Below are 13,649 nucleotides of genomic sequence, written 5' to 3'. Positions count from 1 at the left end.
CAATTCAGTTCATTGGAATCAGATGATTTCCTCCAATATAAATAGTTACTGGCTCAATTCAAGAGATTTCAGGAGCATTCTTGTCAGTATATATTCTCCTTGCAAAGTTGTCTTTCTCTGAGCCTCAGAAATATTTTTCCTGGATTGTTACATCACAGATACAAATCCGGAGGTCTCCTGCATAGATTTTATGTCCTTGAATGAAATATCAAAGCAAAAGTACTCAAAGGCTTGTTTAAAGCACAACAACAATAGAATCAATTCATAATAGGTGTCCTTTAATTCTGACTGTTGAGTTTTTTTGTGCATTTGATCCATCCTCCAATGCTGTGGTGACTGCAGTTCTTATGAGGATTTTGGTAAGGAGTACTTAGCTGGAGGTTTACCAGCTAACCAGAGCACCCAAAAGACCCCACATGATTTGGGACTCCCTCGCTGTAGCCTATCCTAGTTATGTTCAGATTTAACTCTACATAATAGATGCCTTCGTAAATACTTCCTAAACATTTTGTCTCTCACTCCATAAATGATCGGACTTATAGATCGAGGAAGAATTTGTACAACAATATAACACGCAAACAGTGAATCTGCATAATTTCTGGGAAACCATTCTTTTAACGCAATCTTCAGAACATGTTCGGCGTAAGTGGCCATGCACAGCAGAACCTGAAACCCATGTAAGATAATCGTATCTCTAGCTTTCCTGGCATCTTTGCTTGCAGTCTTTGCCGTGAATAGAATTTTGAAATACGTGTAAATAATTATCATCCAAACTAACACTAAATATAGCATATAGGTAACTTGTCTCTTTTGCAGCAGAAGTGGATTTGGAAAAGCAGTTTCACGCAGGCAAAAAACCTCTGATTGGAAAAACTCGATAGGCATAGTCGCCAATGTTATGAACAAATCAGGAATTACTGAAATGACGCTTGTCATCCAAATGAGTCCTATAAGAAAATAAGTTCGTTTAACCGTGCAGATCTGACTGTGTCTTAGGGGCAGGCAGATGGCGATGTAGCATTCCACAGCCATACATGCCACATTGAGAGGAGTGTTCTCGGTGGTGAAGAGGGCCATGAGGATAAAGGCGCAGCAGACAGATGTGTTGATGGTGTACAGGATGTAGCTGAGGAGGAAGAGAACCACTGTGAGGCAGACTTGGATCATGTCATTGATCACTAGGTGGCAGAACAGGATGTAGCGAGGGTTGGTGTAGAAAATCTGGAAAAGACCACGTGTTGTAATTAAGATTAGTGTCGTCACAATACGGAAATTTCAAACTTGATTTCAATGATAAGGAATAGACTTGATCCCCAATATTCATAAGGCTACCATGATGATAATAAAAGAACACTATTTAGACAACACAATGCCATTTTCAATAGTGACTTGTTTTATATTTCCATGTGGCCTTATATCTGTGTAATCCCTCAGTGGTCCAGTAGGTTCCATAGTGGTCCATGGGCGTGTACTAGTCTATGTGTCTTATACTTGTTCTGATACAGCTCAAGATCATTCTAAAGCTATTCAGGAAACATTAATTTATGTGATTTTGGTGTATTGGTAATTATTCAAATGAGTATCTAGTTCTGATACTAGTTTTACTATTGATTAGTGTCTGATTTTCACTACTTTTGACAACCCTAATTAGGGATGCTTAATATATAGTGAAAATATACTGGCTGACACAATAAAATAAATAAACCCAATGTTCTCCATTTTACAGAAATGTACAGCTTGACAAAAAGGCAGATTTTATTTATGATTTTATTCATAAGCCCTACATTTGACTTGGGTTTGTTCTTGGTTTTATCAAGTTCTTTGATGAAGTTTGACTCATAAATGAAGGCATATGTATTTTTTAAACTCATGAATTCATAAACTCATTGTGCCAAAAGTTAGTTATATATATGGTTATATTTACAGCATATTTTTCCTCATATCTTGCAGCCCTAGTTGTCATAGGCTTATGTCAATATCCATAGCACTGCTCATCCAGAAATCTCATATTTTATTTCTGCTTACTTGATTGATTTTAAGTTTTCATTAAGCTTGTTTGTTGTGTAATTTTCTAATAGATACTATGATACATGCCTCGCTGGCCATCCTCTCCCACTTTCTGTTTGAATGCAGGAAGGTCTGGGACTGGGCATGTAAGTCAAGTTTCTTTTACAGTCCAATCACAGTTGTTTATGTCTATTGCACAGCTTTCAAATGTAGAAGACATCTTGAATATGTATGTTTCATTCATTTTCTACCTCACATTTGCATGTATTTACTTCTAATAGTAAGGGTACTACACATTCACACATTGTACTGTCTGCTTTTTTCATCGTTCTAGTAATCCTGAAATTTATTCCTGTTTTGTCAAAGTCGATTTTAAGCCTTATTACTTTACTCCATGTTTCCATGTTTAATGTCATAAATGACCAGCACCAAAATCACACAAGACATTCTTTTAGCCAAACTGTTTTTTTGACGGTGACTGTGTTCCACACAGACAAATAACACTCAAGTGAAAATACAAACTTATAGAGTATTGTATGACTGAAGTGCTGCAGTACCTGGTGTTTCCTGAAGGTCTGTATGAGGCTGGCATTGATGTAGTTAATCGAGATACTCAGCACCACCACAATGACATTTTTAGTCACAGCTTTGAACAGAGAGTCTCTGTACTCTATCACTAAAGTCACATTTCCAGACACGTTCATCTTCCACAGATCTGAGAAGGAACAGAGTTCATTTCTAGGTTAGTTAATCAGGACTTGTATTCACAATATTTATCTTGATGCATTAAAAATATTCAGCAAGTGTATTGTTTCAATATGCATTTAATGATACAAGGAATGTATTGTACATTTTTGAAGTTCTACAGCCATTATTATAGGAAGAAATATAGCAGTTTTACACATCTAAATTGTATTATATTTGTACCATCCAGATGTCACTATATCTACAAAAATAAGCATAATTAACAGACAGTACTCAAAGCCAGTTCTACCGATTTTAGAAAAATGCAACATATAATAAGAATGATAGTCCTTTATAAACACATTTTAATTAATAATAGCTTATGTGTGTTTCCAATGCACAAAAAGTCTTTTGCATATTTCATGTTTTAATGCATCCTTCTTTTTCAAATTTAGTTTAGTAATTAAACGGGATCAAATCTAAATAAATAGATATAGATATTAAATAGGCCATAGGGTTAAATAGATATTTTAACACACATTTTGTATTTAAACAAATAAATTGCATTTGAAATGATTGTAAAATAAATTTTGGGGGAAAACGTAGTTGTAAAGGGTAATATTGACTATGTGTGTTTGGATTACTGTCACAATGCATCTTAAATTGGATTACAGTCACATCACTCCCAGAGCCTTATCCTCCATAGGAAATTTGACACAAAATTATTAAACAGAAACAAAAACAAAACAAAAACAAAAGAGATTAAACAGGATATTCCTGAAGCATTCATATGGCCCCTTCAGATCTATACTTACTCCCTCTTCTCTTGGCTGTGTGCAGTGCTGCTGACAAACGTGGGTCTATGGTAAAGGGAGGTGACACTTATAAATGCTGTAGATGCGGCAGTCACATGACCACAGCCACTAATCAGGAATAAGACTGTAGAAATAATAATGATAATTGATGATAATTTGTGAAAACTTCAAATTGACTAAAATGTAAAAGAATTATTAGCGTGTTAGAAAGCAGATCTTAGAGATTGAAATCTGATGAGTTTCTCTTATAAACTAAGCTTCTTAAGTTTTTGTTTCTGATCTACTACACTTTTTCTACTTCTACCTCTACTACCAAAAATATGAAGTCTTTCCATATTAATTCATTCCTCAGTCACTGAAATGAAAACAGGTCACATTCTGCATTCACCCAAAGTCAAACACAAATGTATACATATGAGAAAGATGGGTGAAGTGCCTTGCCCAAGGACACAACTGGCAAAACCATAAGCAGCCTACAGACACTTCTGAGGAAGGCTACAAGAAATAGCTAAAACATGTAAAGCAGTTAACCAAGTACTGCTGTCTGACAAAAAGAATTGCTGTGTGTACAATGGGTTAAGAATATATTCAGCCCCCATTTTATTATTTCAGTTTTACTAATCTGATGCTAAAAATCCATAATTTCGACAGTTCTGAGCTTTCAGATGGGACAGGAACTCTAATTAAATATATTACGCAGGTTAGAGGAATCCAAGTTGATTTGTTATTGTTATTGTATTATTTATGCCACCCGCCATCATGGTGGATCTAGTTGCTGATGGAAACAAATGTAAACTCCACAGAAAATGAAACAAATATGGAATAATGGCCCAAACTATCAGTATTAAATCCATTATGCAACTTCAAGCTTTCATGTCTAATCTTCTTTATGTTCTTGTTTTCCGTACAGACTTGTCATACTACTACTGTGTATGACAGCTTTTTTTTTTTTTTTTTCCTTAAGTCACAAATATTTCTTTCTGAAATTTGTGTTCTGTTTCTTGCATCCTTCGTTGATTACTACCACACAGAGCATATATTTTCAATCCACTACAGACAGCTGCTATGCATCTGCTTTTTACCATCTAAAAACATTGCAGACCAGACTTGGAGAGACTTATCCATGCCTTTGTTGCCAGTTGTAGGGCCCTGACTAGAACCAGGAAGTCAGGTCTCTGCATTGGCTCCTGTGGCTCAGAGAATAGACTTTAAAGCAGCTCTGCTTGTGAATAAGTCTCTCCAAGGCCTAACACCAAAGTACATCTCCGACATGTTAATGCCATATGAACCACCTCACACTCTGAGGACTTCAGGGACCGGCCTCCTGCTGGTGCCCAGAGTCAGGACTAAACCTGAGGAATCAGCTTTTCAGTTTTATGCAGCTAAAACCTAGGCCAGTCTTTCTGAGGACCTTTACTTTGACAATGTTTATATCCAGGATCAAAACAGTTCTGTTTAGGGTTAGGTTTTTTTGTAGTACTATGTTTAGGATTAGGGCCTGGTGGTAAGATTATGGTCAAGGTAAGGCCAGGGTAAGGGAGTTTATGAACTTTGAACTAAAATACTTTCCACATCATTTCAGTCTAACACCAGTGCCAATATATTGCTGAGAGGTTCACTACCTGTTTACATGGAGATATTATTGTTCTGCCTGAAATGTTCCACAGTATGACATTAAACTTATCTATCTTTAATTATTCAATTACTTATTTTATCAATTATATTTTATTGCTCAAAATACATGAATGCATTCTTACTATATAAGCAATATCTAACGTCTGATTTGGCCTAGTGGTGCATCCTGACTGTCTTCATGGAGACGGATAAGTTTAGTGCCACAATGTGGAACATTCTGAGCAAAAAAATAACATCTCCATGGATACAAGGAGATAACACCGTTCACCTGAAAAGTTACATTGCACTTGTAATTAATCATTTCCACTTTCAATCTCTTAGCTGTAAGTTTGATTCATAGTGACATTTTGGTTGATGAGTTGACATTTGAATGTGTATAGTATTTCCCTTGTGCTTGTCTCATTAGTGTGTCCTATAAATGTCGCTCTCTGTGCATGCCTGTTATCAGGATCAAAACACACCTCCTCAGAGACCACAGAGCCTCAATTATGTAAGCCTGACATTTGGGCTAATTGAATACAACCGACTGTGTTTAGAAAGTCATGTTCACAACAGCTAGGGCGTACTCCCTGAGGACTGGCTTTTAAATGAGACTATTGGGATAGAACCTTATCTCAAAGTATTATGTAATGTTGACCAAAGTGGATATTGGGTCTAAACAAGCAAACTCACAAAATGGTTAATGACAGATATTCTATGCTTTTCCTCAGTACAAATTTATAGCAATAGATTCTTGCTGGATTTCAGACACATGATTCTACACATCAATAATATAATAAATATATAAAACACCATATTTTGATAAATAGAGTGAGACCATAACAGATCATGTCATGGATGTACAATAAATGAATGATGTCCACTATTATATAAAAATGATTTCTCATATTATCTACCTTTTAAATGAGTGGCTAGCACTCATGTCTCATAGCAAGAAGTTCTGGGTTTGATTCCCACGCCCCAATGGGTGGCCCAGGCCTTTCTGTGCATCTTCTCCCTGTCTCTGGGTGGGTTTCCGCTGGGCACTCTTTTCCCAGTCAACCCAAAACACGCATAATAGGTTAAATCCTCCAGCTAAGGCAGTTCTGACCAAGACTAGCTCAAGATCTGGAGATGGGTCTCTGGGCGTGGCACTGCTGCACCCACTGATCCTTACAGGATTCCTATAGAGGCAGAGGTAGAGATTGAAGGATTTTTTCTGTATTGCTACATTTCTACATGTCAGCATTCTACAGCATTCACCATAAGCATCACATTGGTCTTCATGATCTCCTTTTTAATAGATGGATTAGACGTCTGTCAACCTATTTATTTAAATACATAAATACATCTGTAGAGTAGGCCAACGCTACCAAACCATGCTGCCTGACCCCGCCACAAATGCTGCATAGTTCATAGTCATTTTACAGTAGCAAGCCTTTTTAACTAAATGTATGAACTTGAGTATGAATTATTTAGAAAAAAAAAGTACAGGAGCAAAGCCGGATTCTAAGACACACATGCATAAGTCACTGAAAGCACATCTGCAAAATCATCTGCAGGTATGTTTCTAGATTTTATTACAGGGCATTTTATTTAAAGTCATACTGTGAACTTTTTCGTCCTTGCATCTCCACAAACCTGACTCTTACTTGGCCTGGAGAAGGGCCATGTTCCAAAATATGGTCTCAACTTTTTATTTCCATAGAATTGTGCCACCTTCAGCAAGTTACACAGTTTTGCTTTAAACGTGTGGGACATAATATGAGACACAAGGCCCAAAGTTAATGAAATAGTTGCTTATGTGTAGCAGGAACCTTGATACAACGTAAGACTTAAACTTTAGTGAAAGTTTTATGATCAACTTTTACTTTTGAGCACAGTAGGCCTTAACATTTTTTGTGCTGTGTTCTTAGTCATATGTTTATTAAAGGCAAAAGTCTATGGAGAAGCAACTCAAAGGTCAGTTGTGGTAATGAGCAGGTCCCAGAGGAGGTGCTCTTTTAACCAGCTAAACACTATACACTGCGGGGACTTTCCTTCCAAAACAAAAGCACCATTTGAACCCACTGAGAATTATAAAGTATTGAGCATAACAAGTGAACAACTAATGATCAAGCGACATGATCAAAACTTTGGTAAACTTCCACGGTGATATTATGTAACATGTATAATCCTCTTCAGGTATCAAAACATACATTTGTAGACATTTTTGCCCAAAGTTATATATTCAATTGCTGGTTTCAAATAAATATGGAACATTATAGACCCATTAGATATATTGAGGGTTACATCTTTCAATTTCAGATTTTGTGGTGAAAATTTATCTGTTCAAATAATCAAACTATTTGCAGATTTCCTTTCAGACACAGTGGGTCTTGGCATACAGTCACGATGTAATAATCAATATAGACAACCCTTAAGCTACACTATGTAACATTTATGGTGTACTGTACCTGCTCGTCTCTATAGAAATGTCATTGCGTCACCTGAAATGTATTTTTATTGTGAAAAACATAAAATAGAAAACATGAAGCATTCTCCATGAAGTCAGATAAGTTAAATGCCATACTATGGAGCATTTCAGGCAAAGCAATAATCTTCAATAAAGTTACAAAGTGCACGTTTAAAGTGGCTGTGCACAACTACATAGAGACAGATGTTGTAAAAGAAGCTGTGAAGACGAATGTGTGCTGCTGCAGGTGGTTTATCCTCCGAGAATTAGGAAGTGCACGGTTAGCATGCTGATTTTTGTTAGTATTACAGTGATGGCAAAACTCCACTCTGGCCACAATAATAAACTTATCATGGTGAATAATTAGGATGTGATAATGTGCCAGGGAAGTGCTTCAATCTGTTGCTTGTTTTTCCACATTTTTAAGTAAAAAACAGGTACAGCAGCTTTGAAGTGAATCTAATAAAGTAAAGTGTATAATTACAATCACTGTATATATTTTATATACTGAGCGCAAAAAGTGTTATTAAATGCTTGTGTACTCAAAAAAGCAGCGGGGCATGAGCTTTGGACCATCAGGGAAGTTTCATCACAGTTGTCCTCTGAAAAGTTTGATGGGTCAATTCCCTCTCTCACAGATTCTTATCAATGTTTTTTTTTTGCACTTTATTATCATTATCATCTCTGTTGAGCAATCTGCATTTGACCCATCCTTCCATAGCACTTGGTACACGATTAAGAGCAAAGGTGTGGTGAAACGTTAACAGCAAAAGGTCCATTTAGGTAGATAGATAGATAGATAGATAGATAGATAGATTGATTGATAGATACATAGACTGATAGATTGTTGATTGAAATTGAACATGGGACCTTCTTGCTGGGAGGCCAGAGTGCAAACCAATAAGCCACCGTATCATTTACAATGTATATTAAAACCACTTGAATACAAAGTTGTCTCTTTTATTGTCTTCTGTGTTGTAATACCGTCAAATACAAAAAAAGATTATTACAATATACAAAATGCATAGTCCAAACGTAGAGGGTATAACTTGGTGGTTATCTTTTCATACACAGTACAATTTCATGTAAAACCTCTTACTTCCCTCTCACCCGATCAGCCAAGAAAACCAAAACGGCCGACAAAAGTGGATGAAATTCTAATGCTGTTCTACAAACATTAGTACGCTGCGTCACAGTAAGGACCATATGTTATTTTCTGTGGAGTGGCAATTCAACTTCATTTCCTGTCCTTATCCCTAAATATTCTAACCTACTACTATAAAAAATGCTATAAATAGATCATTATTAGCAAATCATATAAAACACAAGTATAAACATTTTGCTGTTGTCTAACTATGACCCTTATGTCTTCTATCTACAAATATTTTCAGTTTACAGTTTGCCTAATCTGTGGTATGAATACATTTTTACATGTTTTAATACAAAACTTCTTTAAAATCACTGAGTGTATCCCACACTTGGACAGTAAAAACAGTATGGTGGTCATTTATAGTCCTATAAGGTTCATTAGGTCTTCTATTATGGTATTACTTTAGATTCTTATGTGCAAACCTCTATTTATTTTATACATTAACAGTTTCAGTTGCACTCTGCTGCCTTCCTCAGAAGTCAGCTGATTTACACCGATTTTGGCTCTGTCCCTGATCCAAAGATTGGGAGATCAGGGACGCCATCGAGATCCAGAAACGTGCCCCCCAAACTGTAAATCGAGACAAGGGGGCGTATCAACTTTCTCGCACCTGGGATAGAGTTCTGAAGAAGTCGGACTGCAGGTGGCGCTGTCATCCTACTGCTTCAAGTAGGAAGACAGTGCCAAAATCTGTTTAAATCAGCAACATCACATGACACATCTAAGGAAAGCGGTAAAGTGCAGCTCAAACTGTCAAGGTATGAAATAAATACAGGTCTGTACATAAGAATCTAAAGTAATGGTGTCATTTACATTAAGAGTAAGGTAAGTAGTGTTTTTAGAGACCTCCTTAAGGCCATAAAGTCTTTGGGAAATAGCCTATAGTTTGTCCATTTTGCTTCATGGTTCGATTTCCCCTGTTCGTCCGTGATGTGCCTCGTTCCTCATCCTGGTTTGCGGTGTCTTGCTCACTCACACACAGGTATTACTTCCTGGACAGTAACTGGTTCTCTAGCTGTTCAAGGCGAGCAGTCATCCCAGCCAGTGCACAAAAAGTTAAGGAAAAAAAGTATACAATGCAGCAAAAGAAACATTTGACATCTACTATTATTACTGTATGATTTGTACAAAGTTAAATATTACAATTCCAAACAAAAGTATCTTCACTGCTTTTTCTTATAGCAGTAAAACTATTGTTGGCTATATCTACGAGACTGAACATCAAAACAAAGAGAGTAAGAAGAGGAATTACTCAGTACGGTGGTCAAAAGTATCAAAAATCAGATACTAATCGATACTAAAACTAGTATGGAAACTAGATATTAATTTGAACAGGTATCGATACTAAAAAGGTCACATTACAGGACGGAAATGAAACTTTCCTGAACAGCTTTGGAATGATCTTGAGCTATAGAAAGAGTATATGACCAATATAAAAGAAAGTACTATTATTTAATCTTGAAAATTACATTCTATTGTCTAAATAATAAGTGTTTTTTTATTGCCTTTGTGGTAACAGAATCGGTATTGAGTATCAAATCTATTCCTTGGTATTGAAATCAAGGTTGAAATTTTTGCATCGTGATCAGTAAAATTCTTTACCCTAAGTATCCCAGCTCATCAATTCCTCAGTTCCTCATATAAATGCTACTGAAATTTCTAGGATTTCAGAATATTAGCTGTATTGTCATAAATCAAACACTGTCTATGAAGAAGCAAGTATAATCATTTGACAACTGTACAATTTCCTTTGGGGAAAAATTTTAAAATCAAAATGTTAGAAATATTTATATTAGAAAAATTACTAAATATTTTGAAGTTCATGTCAACCCCATTTGCTGTAACCAAGGTGCAGCCTGCTGACTGATCCTGATTTTGACTGTCTTAAAATAGGATTTGCCAATAGAACTAGAACAAAATGTCTTTAGTTACTTAAAGGTACAGTATGGAACTTTCTGGGGGTGGCACGTCACCTGCATGATTCCATGGAAATAAAAAGTTAAAAGAAAAAAGCAGGACGAGGCCCTCCTCCAGGCCAAGTTAGAGTCAGGTTTGTGGAGATGCAAACCCACTCAGTAAGGATATAAGTTTTTCTGTGCAATAAAAAAGAATGATTTTTTCTAGTCTATTTTATGAATAAAAAGTTACATGGTGTGGCTTTAAAATGAGAAAAAGACATGTATTTTCTCACTTGAAATTAGGAGAGAAATGCTATTGTACTGTAAAAAAAAACAACAACTTTGTTTCTTCTTCCTTTTAGCAAATCTTGTTTAAAACTCAAATCAAGGCAAATACTATTTAAACCAAGCACTTATTTTTTCTGATGTACCTGGCACAGCTGTAATATTCAACAAAAGACTCTAGAGGGAGCTGCACCAAAGTAATTAGGATCACGCATCATCAGAATGGTTTACTCTCATTAGCAGATTAAATAAGCTTGCTTCTTGTCTTTTACTGAGAATGGTCCAAAACATAAAAGAGAAAACCATGGCATTGAAATGTAGGTTATTATTATTATTATTATTATTATTATTATTATTATTATTATTATTATTATTATTATTATTATTATTATTATTATTATTATTATTATTATTATTATTAATTTATTTATTTTAAAAAATGTAACTCCCTGCTGTTCTTGGCATGTCAGACTTTCAACACTAGAGAGAGCCATTGCACCACTTAAGAATCTTCATGACTCTAACAGTGAATCATGACCTAATAATATTTTATAGTTATATCTACATTATGCTTCATCATTGCTCACACAACCTGTGCTGTCATATGGACATCGATATATAAATAGATAGACAGATAGAGTAAGATAGATCTCATCCCACTGAATCAAGATCTAATAATGCTTACACAGTCCCTAAGAAAGCTTCGTTAGCATATATACCCTTAATTATTGGATACACAAGCTCTAATATATATTCTATAACCAGGTGGTTATAGATGGTTTGATACATAGATTTGCATTTTTGCCCTCCTTTGAGTTATTCCTGTTAAAAACTAGTACAGTAACTGGGTAATAACATTTCAGATCTATTCTAGTCCTAATTTAAGATGAGAATAATCACATTAAATACCTAGCTTTGATCAGGTGGTACTCAGAAGGCAAAATACTTTTTACTACTTAGAGATGGATGGAAGGATGGATAGATGGCTATAAATAGCTAGATAGATAGATAGATAAAGACAAAGGCCATGTTTATATCCATCAATAGCCTCCCAGCCTCTGCTTCCTCTGACCTTATTGCAAGTAACAAATGGCTTTTACTGAAAGAGTGTGGTATGGGGTGGAAGGAGATTGTTCTTCCGGAGAAGCCCTTATGCTCTGTGTCTTTTCCCTGAGTTTTAGATTTAGGACTGTTGCCATGGTGATTAACAATTTAAAACTAAAATGCACTTCTGGCTCAGATTGGACAAAGCTCAGAGAATATAGAGAATTCAGTTTTACAATTTTTGATCGATCAAATTGAGTAAAAAAGTGTGAAAAGTAACACGTAACACGTAGTTCTGAGTAGTATTTTGCATGCATACTTTTTACTTTTAGTTAAAGTGGAACTAAACACTGAATCAACTTTTTTTATTTATTAAACTGTGTGTATGGTGTTTTAATACTGCTCCTAGTCCTTGTGTCGGTTTTAATGTAAACTAGGTAATATCTGCAGCTTTGTATTCAAATAGTCAAAAGTGAGTGTGTGCTGCCTCCACTGGCAATTGCAAGTACTACATGACGGTGCCCAGAACTGCCCTAATTACAGCCAGGTGTTTCTGATTACAAACGCCAGGCTGCAGGGGCGGAGTTTGAAGTGTGGATACCTGTTAGACCAGACTATTACTTATACCTCCAGACCACACACCTCCTCCCCTCTCACCGAAGTATTGGAAATGTAGTTGTGGGTGGAGTTTATGTGTTTAGTCCCAGTTTAAGTACAATTTGGGCAGTTGTACTTGAAAGCATTTTAAGCCATGTAACTATCCTTTTACGTGAGTACAAATTTGCAATACTTTACCCATGAATACACAGTAATTCAAAGGATATGTTTCTGAGTGAGTTGCTCCAGGCTGCTCATGGTAGCCTGTTGGAACTCCACCAGACTCTCACAGGCGCAGGGGTCCTTCACCTCAATCTCCCCCTGGCTCTCCGCTGCACGGGACAGGGACAGAGGAACAGTCAGACAAAATACAGCACCAGAGAAATGTAAGAAAGGAATGGTTATAAGTAAATATTTACTTACATGGTCTGGAATAATTATAATTATCAACATAGATAGATCTATAGATAGATGACTTTAGTTGGTGGTGTTTAACAGTGTACCTGGGCAGACGTTGAGTTTGAGGTTCTCTGCGATGGTGCTGATGGCAGAGAAGTCTGTGGTGTAGTAAAAGTGTTTCTCCACAGGGTCGGATGCAATCTCTCTCAGCTCGTCCTCCACAGCTTTGCCCACACCCACCGCATACATGGTGATGCCTGGAGATGTCAACAACAAAGTTAGTGGACATTTACACTTAACTATTTGTATGTGGTCAGATCATTGGTTTATCATCCTTTTCAAGTAGGGATGGTCCAATATGGATTTTTTGAGCAGACATATCTGACCTTTGGCTGGTTGCTGTGCCTGATGATCAATATTTTCCAGTACCAATATTTAGTTTTTCAAATCCATAGCAAGGCCCACAAATTGATCTTAAGTTGAAGTAGATTTCAAAAAATTTACTTTTCACTTATGAAAAAAATAATGAAATGCATTTATCTGGGATATAAAATTTACACATACAGTCATATTTTGGTCTTTTTACTTTTATATTTACTCATGAGTTTGTTCAAAAAAGACAAGCACTGAGGACAAACCGTGAATGACACATAGAGATACAGAGACTTTCGTTGGAATCAATGTAGCTGCATCCCTGTTTT

At 36.1% G+C, this 13,649-nt stretch overlaps 2 protein-coding genes across 4 annotated transcripts in view; both read right to left on the bottom strand.

The window, feature by feature from the left end:
* Positions 1-447: 447 nt before the first annotated feature.
* Positions 448-2,711, bottom strand: LOC117370838 (odorant receptor 131-2-like). Its single transcript, XM_033966377.1, has 2 exons — positions 2,565-2,711; positions 448-1,221 (listed from the first exon to the last, which is right to left on the bottom strand). Exons 1-2 carry the CDS (start codon positions 2,709-2,711, stop codon positions 448-450), a joined length of 921 nt encoding a protein of 306 aa, XP_033822268.1.
* Positions 2,712-12,765: 10,054 nt separating this feature from the next.
* matn4 (matrilin 4) overlaps positions 12,766-13,649 on the bottom strand; it is a 37,365-nt gene continuing 36,481 nt past the window's right edge. For all 3 annotated transcript variants that reach the window (XM_033966627.2, XM_055221973.1, XM_055221974.1), the window contains 2 exons: positions 13,053-13,205; positions 12,766-12,881 (listed from right to left, as the gene is read on the bottom strand). In XM_033966627.2, coding sequence (XP_033822518.2) covers positions 12,766-12,881; positions 13,053-13,205 — 269 coding nt within the window. The remainder of the gene's footprint in view (positions 12,882-13,052; positions 13,206-13,649) is intronic.

Source organism: Periophthalmus magnuspinnatus, chromosome 5 (assembly GCF_009829125.3).
Source record: "Periophthalmus magnuspinnatus isolate fPerMag1 chromosome 5, fPerMag1.2.pri, whole genome shotgun sequence".
NCBI lineage: Eukaryota > Metazoa > Chordata > Actinopteri > Gobiiformes > Gobiidae > Periophthalmus > Periophthalmus magnuspinnatus.
The sequence above is the reverse complement of the archived record's forward strand: the minus strand, read 5'-3'. Positions and strand labels throughout refer to the sequence as shown.